An 11,078-nucleotide genomic window follows, 5' to 3' on the forward strand; every position below is an offset into this window, starting at 1 on the left:
ACTACATTTTTGTTATGAAGCCATACTGCAAACCTTGACGTTTGGCATGATGGCATGTGCGGTAATTGCGCCGCAATAGCGGTTCTTTGACGATTTGATTGATATGTACAGTTTGAAGAAAGAAAAACGTAAAATGACTTTGTGTTGAGTCAACAGTTACTCCTGGGGCATCAAAAGAACTTTTCAATTTAATTTTTCTAGAATTTCTGAAGCTTACTACTGTACCGTAACTTTTTTAAAGTAATACGAGTATTGTATCAATAAAAATTTAATGAAATGGAAACTGCATTAATCGTACTGTTTTGCTTCTTTTAAAACTGACAACTAATATACTAATTAATATTTGTTTACTTAAGCGAGGAAATTTAACATTTTCAAATCTAAATGGCCTGAAACTAAGTGTTTTTAAGTTGTTTTTTTTTTTTATTTCCGGGGGAAGGCCTCCGAACCCCTTATAAACTAGAGGATATTTAATAACCCTCAGGTACATCATACGCTTCTCCCAGAGTCTGCCCCCCTAAAGCAAAAGCTCAAACCCCGCCCATGGTTACCATTCAAGTAGGGTCATTTCAATCAGTTGCGGGCGTAGTGGGGCAGATAAACCCCTCCCCCCGACTTTTGCCCTACACCATGACCCTTTAATGCTAAGCCTTGCACTTCTTCTCTGTAGAATCAATGAAAACCGTTTGAGAAGTTCGAATACAACATGGAAAAGACAAAGTTCTACTAAAAATAGCTAAGTTTGTACCTTCTTTAGAATTCCCTTGCACTTTCTCTTTCTTTTCAACTGATACCTGCACTGAGCTCACGACTTGAAAGGGCCGGATAATTCTTTATTGCTGACAACACAGCTGGATAAGTTGCCACCCAACGAATGTCAAACATTTTCTTAATCTTCATCATTGTTTTTGCCACTGCCTGAGCATTCGAACAGATCTCTTTGGTTGTTGGTGTCTTGACTGGACATAAAATAATGTGCATCCATAAAAGATTTAAAGTACAATGACTGTGTATCTTTGTTCACAACATCGTGAACAGGAAGCTCGAATTTATGACTCAAACAGTGAATAGAATACACATTCAGAGGTGGGTGATCTTACCCTGGTTGGGAATGAAAATACAAATGTAGAGCGTGGAATAAAGACAAAGTACAAGGGGAAACTCCGTGGCTTCCTCACCTTCAATTCGATCACTAATGTGTCGTCAGCACGACGAACCCCCAGTCGTTGTTGTGTTTCTATGACGGGATTACGCTACTCATTTCTAGCTCCCCAATTTCTTCACGATGGTGGGTGGCCACAGGTCCCAGGCCGAAATCTCAGGAAAGAAGTTGTTCCGCTTCCCCCATTAGACTCATATCAGCGCGCGTTCCCTAGCCCAAACCCAAAACCTGGCTGATGCTTTAGACCACGGTGCGGGACAATCAAATCCATGGATGCAGTAAATTAGAAAACTAACATAAATATGAAAGTGATATGAACTTAATCGATTTCTGGCAACTCATAGGAATTCTTGCTTAATCATGCGTAGGTTTATATTGATTTACGAGTGAATAGAATGCACACTTTCCCTGCTTGGGAATGAAATATAAATGTAGAGCCGGGGATAAAAGAAATTTAAAGGGGGAATTCCGTGGCTTGCCCTCTTTCATTTAGATCACTAATATGTGGTCAGCACGACGAACCTCTAATTCCTCTAATCCCAATTCTCTTTCTTCGTGACTGCACTACGAAAGGGGGGTGTATCATACCCATTGTTAAAATATGAAATAATACCTCGTAAATCTTGTTATTCAAGAAGCTTGTTTTGAGAACGTTGCTTTCATGGCCATGTACACCAACGCTGATTATTTCGAAGTTCAGATGAACGAGTTCAGTTTTAATCTACTCTAATGAACTTAGTTTAAAGATTTGCATTGCACCAACGAAACATGTCGATCACGGAGATTCCGAGATTCAATAGAATCCTGTATTCTGCTTAAGTTATTTCCGCCCTCATTTGATTTATTGTATGCACTGTATGTATGCCAAGAGGAAGTAACACGTTATTCATTTGAGGATACGTTTAACTAGTATCTGCAGTTCCATAACCAAGCGAGATCCATATACATTTCTTAGGGAGATGTATATGAAATTTTAGTGTCAAAACTATTAGGTCGTTGGGAAATTTTACGGGATGTTAAAAAAATGAACGAGACTTTAAGAATGTGAGTACCTTTACTCTGTGCATTCACATATTGGATTGTTGTAGACAGCAATTTTCTAACTCGTAATTAACTATATTCGGCATATTTTCATGGGAATAGTAATAATTAAAACAAAATTACTTGGAACTTTCTGGTGAACAGGAAACTACAGTTCATTTCCCTGGTCGAGTAATCATCTTCTTTTGTTGAGAACGATATATTTTACAGTAATGAATGGCATGTGTCATAGTACAATTTTCAAGTATTTCATTTTGTTTGTATGTGTTTCATAGCAGAGTAGCAGAGGTCGAATTTGGCCAAAGAATAATGAATTTCCAATTCCAATTCTCTCTCTTCGTGACTGCACTACGAAAGAGGGGGGTGTGCATCACACTCTAGGTCTTGTTAAAATATGAAATAAAACCTCGCAGCTTCCTCTTACTGAATATCGACATTATTCATTGTTGTTACGGGCCAAGTCCGTAATGATTAGGGAACGGATTTTAAGGTGCAGCATCTTTCCAAAATTACAGCTGTTTTCATACCGACCGTTTGAGGTATGTATTTTAGGACATGAAATCAAGTAAAATGAACACACTCTGTTGCACCTTTTCGTGAGATTAGCACATTTAGCCCCTATCAGATGCTTCAGCACCTTTTCCTTCCATTTCTTTCATAATTTGTTAAAAAATGGAGACAAAAATAAATAATTTTCACTCTTCTTGAGCAACTACATAAATCTCATTTTATAGAGCAGAACGAGAACTATAAAATGGTATAATATAATCATTGCAACTCCAATACTTCCCAAGATAATGTAGTTTCTCCACACATAAGAATCTCTTGAGCTCAAAGTGTCAGCGACGTACGTATATCAGAAAACATAGAGATTTTGAGCGTACTCGTAATCCAGTATAACAAGTTGGTTGAAAACCAGCAAATGCCACTTTTACTTCCTAAATGCTCGTTACTTTATCAAATTATTACAAATTATGTTATTTGCTTCAGAATTTAATAAACAATGTTAATGTAACTGGTTTAGACTTGAATAAAAGCATGTTATCAGCAACGTTTTGAAAACATTTTCAGAACCTTCTTTCCCATTTCCGACCATATTTTGCACCTTAAAATCCTCTCCCTAGTAAATCTAGGTGCGAGACCAAGGGTCTACTTGGGACACTCTAGCAGCGCCACACTCATCTCCAGCCATAAATTGTAGTAAGGGGAGTCTGGTAGTTGATATAAAATTGAAAGGAATAATAATGATAATAAATTAACATTTTATTACCAATAGATTGTTATTATTACTAGATATTCTTAAATGCACCAGATGAGTGAATATTCTGCATATTTTTTAACATTTTTTATATTGTTAATATTCTGAAATACATTGTTATTATCTTTTTTTTATTAACTTTTACACTTCATATTCAAGAAACTTCTTTGGGCGTTAGGAAGGGAAGTTCAACCACAGCCTGCTACGAGTGACTATGGTTCAACATACTGTCTACTTGTAGGATCTTCCATACAAAAATTAACAAAAGTTTAGAATTTTGAAAACACATGAAACCAATTGTTCTTTAGATTAGGTGGTAGAATGTGAGAACAAGGTCTAATCCGGTTCTTGCATTTTGGGCTTGGTTATTCTGCTGGAATAGTGTAACTGAAGTTTCCTTCTATTAACGTCTATCAAAGAAAGGGGTTTTAACTTTTTTTCTGCTTTGATTAAAGATGGCGATTTCTAAGAGGAGGTCAACGGACCTCCTCGACTCTTCCCTTTCGAAACCTATATTATATTCGTATCTAAGTAACTAGATATACCGGTAATGTGAACGTTACTTCGAACTATCAGAAATCACAGTACTTATTGTACTCTCCCTCCATCCAATCCTTCTCATCTCAGCAACATATTCTCAAAAATATTTCTCTCTCTCCCTCCCTCCCTCTCTCTCTCTCTCTCTCTCTCTCTCTCTCTCTCTCTCTCTCTCTCTCTCCCTCCCTCTCTCTTACACACGCAAACATTGTCGGATTTAGCTGGAGGGGACGGGGACACGTGCCTCTCCAAAACGGGATTACAAAATGCCAAAAATGATGATTTATTTCCAATCACAAAATCTTTCTATGCATGCATACACATGTTTCTCCTTTCTTCATCCATCTCTCTCTTTTTCTCTCTCTCATCATCTGCAAATTGAGTCTATTTTTCTTAAATGTTTCATTTGTGTCCTCTTATTGTATCTTTATTCTATCTCTATCCTTTCTACCTCTTGTTTATTGCCTCTTCCTCCATGTATGTCTTATTGTTACTCACGCTTACTCTTCCTCACGGAAGAAAACAAATGTATTTTGAGCTATATGCGAATATCAGTAGTACTAGTAACATACTAACCAAAACCACTAGTCGGATTGGTTAGCGTAACTCTCAACAACGCTGGGAAGAGGAGGCATAGGTTTCAATTGCGGAAGAAAATGAATTAACCTTTGATTGTGTTTGTTCTTCGCTAATATATTCAATTTAGGATAAATTAGTATTGCCACGATTAGCCTAAAAATGTTAATGCGAGTTATGCAGGTAACATATACGTTACAGAAAGTTGTGGTAAATTATTTGAACTACTTTAAGAGCTTGAATTAATATTAATTTATTGTATAGGAACAGAGTATTATTCATTTTATCTCGCAAATACTATACGTAGGTCATTTTGCTGCCTGCATTTCTAATAAGAATGAAATCGATTTCCTGCATATCCTGAACACACACACACGCCATATGGTTTAAGTCATCCAATAACAGTTGTCATCTATAATATGGAATCTGCTTTATTTTACAAATGACAGAACAAGATGATTATGTGTTTTCAGTGGCAGTTGTTATAACCAATCGTTTAACACCCTGCATTGTCTCTCGCTGTCCATTAGTCCCTTACAATTCCTCTTCGTCGTCTTCTTCTGAAGAGCTACTGCCACCACTCTCTGGTTCCTCAGTGGTTGGTGGTGGAGGAGGTGTGGTGGTGGTGGTTGTAGTGGTGGTGGTGGTGGTGGTTGGAGCCTCTGTCTCCTCTGAGTCTTCTTCTGATGAAGAGCTGCTATCCTCTGAATCTCCAGAGTCACCTGAGTCACCCGATTCGTTAGAATCTCCTTCATCTTCAACTCCTGATATACTTAGGTTGTCGATGGCCACCACGTCGATCTCAGTGCCGTTGCCTTGGGTACCGTACACCCAGATCTACATAGATTATACAAATGAATAAATTATGTTCTCAATATGTGTACGTAAACGAAATTCGTTTCGCTTCTTGAATTTCTCGACACATATGTACAGAATCTACAGATGAAAACAAATAACTCTGTATTGGCAATAGAACTACAGAAATTGCTTTGTGCAATGAAAATATTTGAACGAAATAAGTTCTATCTGATACATTCGCCAAAATTACGCTAGACGATTAATGCATAACATTTGCAATCAGCGTAAAGTAGGGCTAAGTATAATGATTTTCTAGAACTGTAGTTAACGGGGTCTAAGTTAGACAAAGATAGAAATAGTTCTACTTTAATTTCTATTAAAATTTTGTAATTATAAATTGCATCTTCCCTGAACATTTTCCGTGATGGCAAATCTGTTAAAGAGAAATGAGGCACATTGTTCTGCGCCAAACGTGTTGAATGGGTTTTCCAGTGTTTTGGGGAAATTCCAGTTAATTTCGAGTTCCCAATTATAGTTTGTGTAATTATAACAATGGTAATTCACCTATAAAATATTATATCTGCTTACTGATATAATGTTCTTGCCATTCAATTAAAATTCTGTGTCTCGGTCAGAAATAACCAGCATTTAACTCTAGGCAAATTAAATATAAATTGCCATCTTTTGTAATCTAGACTCGGGAATACATCATTCTTGTTAATATACTGAGGTGCAAAAAAAACGCAACACTTGAAAATTTTACAGACAAGGTGATATATTTAATCCAAACTCTTTATGATATGCTTGTAATTATAAGTTTTGCAGAAAATTGTGTATTTTCTTCAAGCTAAAATATTTCTAACACAGAAAGAGTAATTTCTTTAACCAAATCGCCATGAATAACGTAATGTAAAGTAAACTGTACAGTCATTGTGCACACTGAACATTTCCCATGATTTTGTGAAATTTTTCTTCCACTTTGATCTCAGGCATATTCTTCTGACTCCCTGTAGCACTTCACGAGATTTCTTTTTACTATTCCGATCATATTCAATAACTTGTGTTGTTCCCTCTGGCATCAATTACAGCATGCATCCTGTGAGGCATACTCCTTATGATGGTAGCGATGTCCTGATGGTTGATTCGCTCCCATTCCTGTATGAGGACTTCTCGCAGCTCTTGCAGGGTTTCTGGGGCACGATGGCGAACATTTCTCCCTAAAATGTCCCAAACGTGCTCGATAGGGTTGAGATCTGGTCTACGTGCTGGCCACTGCATAACTTCAATTCCAACATCATTCAGGTAACAATTGACACATTGTGCTACGTGAGGACGTGCATTGTCATGCATGAGCATGAAATTCTCACCAATGTAGTGAGCACTGGGAATAACATGATCTCCAAGGATTTCTTCAATGTAGCGGTGTGCCGTGAGTGATCCACCATCCACAAGAACCAGGTCTGTTCGTGCAGTCAAGCATATCCCTGCCCAAACCATCACAGAGCTACAGTTTAATGCTGTCCTTGACGAAAATGTGCACTGTAAATACCTTTCTCCTGTCCTTCTCCAAACCTTTTCTCTTCCATCTGGAGATCTAAGGCTAAATCGAGACTCATCAGAGAAGAGAACTGCTCCTCACTGCTCATCATTCCAGTCACTATGGTGTCTTGCAAAACGCCAGCGATCCTTTCGATGTTTTATTGTCAGTTCTGGGCCAGTAGCAGGTCTCCTGGATAAGAGTTTCGCATCATGCAACCTTCTTCTCACAGTCCACTTGCTGACATTCACACCTCTCACTTGTTCAAGCTGATTTCTGACTTCAACTGCAATCATGTGGCGATTAAGGAAAACCTAAAGGCGCCAAAACTGGTCATCTCTTGCAGATGTTGACGGCCGCCGTCCAGAACCCGGCCATCTAGAATATGTACCAAGCTATCTGTATCTCTGGATGGTACGATAAATTGTGGACGGTGTGGTACGCAACACTTGAGCAACATAACGCAAACTGCGCCCATCCTCTACCAATGCAACTGCTTTGACAGCGTCCTCCGTACTTAATGACATCTTACCTCCTTCAAGTGATGGATTTCACATGCAAAGAAAGAAGACACAATCAGTGAGTGGCAATAATGTCTTACTTGCTTTTGTTGTTGAAACAAACAAATTTTATTGCACAATAATGCAGCTTAACGTGTATGTCATTGTGGTTGCGTATACACTTTGTTACCATTGTTGGCCATTGTTGAGCTTATTCTGCTGCTAAATTGTCTTTGTATACATTGTTGTCAATTAAAGTTTTTAAAAACCTACATAGTGGTAAAAGAAAGTAACGGTTAAAATTGGTATGTCATCATATTTATCAATATTTTTGAGGTGTTGCGTTTTTTTTGCATATTCTTGCCACGGATCACAATAATACAGCTTATTTTAAAAAAAATCGTTCTTGAGATATTATGTAGCAAATTGTAAAGCAACAAGAAAAATATACTTCTCAAGCTACCTGGGTAAATTAAAGTTTTAGCAGAAACTTCTGTGTAAAAGCAGTGACACTATTGACGTCACGTAATATACTTTATGTACAAAAAATTATAGTCTCCAAGTCTCGCGTTTTTTTTACATTAAAAACTAATTTCTCGTTTCGTCAATTTCATCTTGCACTTCCACCCCGTTCACAAATTTATGTCTTATATAATTGTCCTGTTCCATACAAACTAAATTTTATGTTTTAAATGGTAAATGGACTACAGATAAAAAAAAATATTGTACGTTCCTAATAGCATATACAATTTCATTCGCGGGCACGAGAAATATATGAAGATGGGCTTTGTTCTACTTTGTCTACCTCCTGATAATTTTCAAGTTATTCAACAGCCGAGCTGGCCTTACCATTCATGCTACGCCATGTGAATCAAGATATGGAAAGGACTGAACACGAAGTCGATACTGCCAACACATCATTAAGAACAAATATTTTCGAAATTAGGCACGTTATGAATATCTTTCTCAATTTAAGGGAGCGCCGTGGAGTAGATGGTTAGAGCAACGAATTTGTAGTAAAAATCACAGGTTTGTCGTACGTTCGATTCCCACCACCTCCTAAAGAAACTTCACCCGAATATGAATGGATATGTTTTTTATATACTGAAAGTTCCTGTTAGAAATGACTTCAAATTGTGTTATACATTTATACGTATAGGACCAACTTTCTGGCATTTGTCAGAACCGTTGGATCTTCCAGAATATCTTTCCGATTCATGCAAAAACCTTCTCTTGTTCGCTGACGATTGCAAAATATATAGTAAAATCTCCAATTTCAGTGACATGACACTTCTGCAAAAGAATTTAGATTCTCTAATAAAGTGGTGTGAATTATGGAACTTAAAACTCAACCCTCAAAAATGTACCATTATGACCTTCTCCTTGAAGAAAAACACATTTAATACTAAATATTTCATAAAAAATAATTGTGTTCAAAGAGTTGCCGCACAAAAGGACCTGGGCGTCATATTTGACGAGAAACTTTCCTTTTCTGAGCACATCTCTACAGTCACAAGGGGTTCAATGCGTATGCTGGGTCTTCTCTATCGTTTCACGGAAATAAACAACTTGACTGCCCTCAGCACCTTTTACAAATCTTTTGTGTCACCTAAAATTGAATACTGTTCTTCGATCTGGTCTATGGCATGCCCCTCAAATTCAGATAGACTAAATTCCATCCTAAATTTCTTCCTGGCCATTGTTCGACACCGAATTCCGTCCACAAAACACTTGCAAAAGTCCATCCTCCTGCAAATGTTAAATATCCAAACTCCTCAAGAGAGACATAGACTGGCTGACCATATATTTCTACACAAAATAGTGAATGGTAACTTCAGAAGTGACCGCCTTCTTCAGGAAATTCACTTTCGTGTGCCTGCCCGCTCAACAAGAAGCACTCAACTTTTTGCCTCTCAGAAGTCGAGATTGTGCCTCATCCAGCGCTCTCTGTTCCATAGAATGCCCAGTGAATACAATAATCTAGGAAGCGAAATAGACATTTTTGAAAATCTGGACCGTTTTAGAAGAAAGTTAGCTAAAAGTATGTAAGTCTCTTAACCACATGTAATTTTTCTGTTATTTTTTTTTTTGTTGTATTATGTTATTATTATTATTTTTTTTGTCCTTATGTTCTATAAAATCGTTCCAATGTAAAATGGCTAACGCTGTATTTGGAATCTTCTATTAAATAAATAAAATAAATAAATAAATAAGAAAATATGTATAACGTATGTAACATCACAGAACTATAATCTTAGAATCGGATAGGATCTATCATAGACAAATCGAATTGCTAATTCAGTTTGTCTAGAACTTTACGATTCTAATTAATTCTACAGAAATGTTATTAAAAATAAACTTATTGTAGAGTGCGAATGTTGTCTCTCGGCATTCTGCTTGTGATAATTGCGAGGTAGTGGTCTACATGCTGACATGTGGACCACATCTACTTAGCTAAGCTTTTGGAAAGACCAAATATGAATTGATTTCTTACCTGCAGTGGCTGCTTCAGACCAGAAGGAATCTTTGCAGATGCCTCGTACCACTCGTTAGTGGAAGGGTGGTACTTGGCGTACAGGTCGAGGATGATTTCCTGGTAGACGGGAGCGTTTTCCAAGTAGGCGACCTGGACTCCGTTGGCGTTGGGGAGGTAGGCCCTGGTGAAGTAGGAGAGAGACACCTCACCACCGTCGGGAATGTTGAGCCAAGGGGTGTTCAAGGCTGCCCCTCCGGACACCTGCTTCAGAAGGTCGACGACAGCGACACCCTCGCTGCCATCTGGGCTTCCTGGGATCGGACTCTTCTTGTACTTCCTTATGTCGCCGATGGACGACTGCTTCCAGACCACGGTGTTGTAGGGGTTCTGCTCCAGGTTCCCAAGGTCATCTTCGAAGTCCCAGGTGATCGTCTTGGAGCGAACCTTAGCCACTAGGCAGAGGGCGAGGATAGCGAAGAAAGCCTTCATGGTGCTAATTGTAGTAGGTTCAACTCCAAGCTGATGAGCGTCACAGAGCAACCAGGGGCTTTTATACTAATCGAGGAGATAAAACAACCACCTTTATCTTTCTAGGAGTTTAACGTATTTCTCATCCATCCATCAAAATAACTGTCAGTGGTGAATATATATTGCTGATTTTTTTTAAAATATGAAAACGATAGATGTTTCCTTGTGACATTGAATGATTACATTAATGAGTTCTTTGAAATTCTTTCCCCTTAATTTAGTATATTTGACGTGTAATATTTCATCACATTTAAAATTTTTATGTATTGAAGGGGAAAACCGTGTAAACTCTGTTTGATATTTTCTTCTTGAAGCCAAATCACCATTATCTGAATATATCTTTATTCTTCTTATCAATTGAAAATTTTTGTAGTATTAAAATATATGTGTATGAGGGAAATGATAATTTCGCTCGGTGACGTCGGATCCGAGGGAAGGAGGGTTGAGTACCCCCCCCCCCTTCTCTTTGCCTCACCCTTCCCCAGTCGCATTCTGAAAATAAGACCACTCCTTATCTAAGTTATCTTTGGATTGTATTAAAATCGGAAAAGTACTTTTCACTAGATGAATGAAGTTGCCTCATATACGAACCGCAGTCACGTCTGCAAATCAAGTGTAATGCGGAATTATCCATATAGGAAATTGCTTCTTCGGTTTTGTGTTTT

At 37.9% G+C, this 11,078-nt stretch overlaps 1 protein-coding gene across 1 annotated transcript; it reads right to left on the minus strand.

The window, feature by feature from the left end:
* Positions 1 to 4,987: 4,987 nt before the first annotated feature.
* Positions 4,988 to 10,396, minus strand: LOC145999653 (uncharacterized). The gene is made up of 2 exons (XM_083136781.1): positions 9,904 to 10,396; positions 4,988 to 5,411 (listed from the first exon to the last, which is right to left on the minus strand). Exons 1-2 carry the CDS (start codon positions 10,372 to 10,374, stop codon positions 5,109 to 5,111), a joined length of 774 nt encoding a protein of 257 aa, XP_082992907.1. The 5' UTR covers positions 10,375 to 10,396; the 3' UTR covers positions 4,988 to 5,108.
* Between the last annotated feature and the right edge of the window lie 682 nt (positions 10,397 to 11,078).

The sequence above is a fragment of the Lepisma saccharinum genome, chromosome 15 (assembly GCF_977018435.1).
Source record: "Lepisma saccharinum chromosome 15, izLepSacc3.1, whole genome shotgun sequence".
NCBI classification, from domain to species: Eukaryota; Metazoa; Arthropoda; class Insecta; order Zygentoma; family Lepismatidae; genus Lepisma; species Lepisma saccharinum.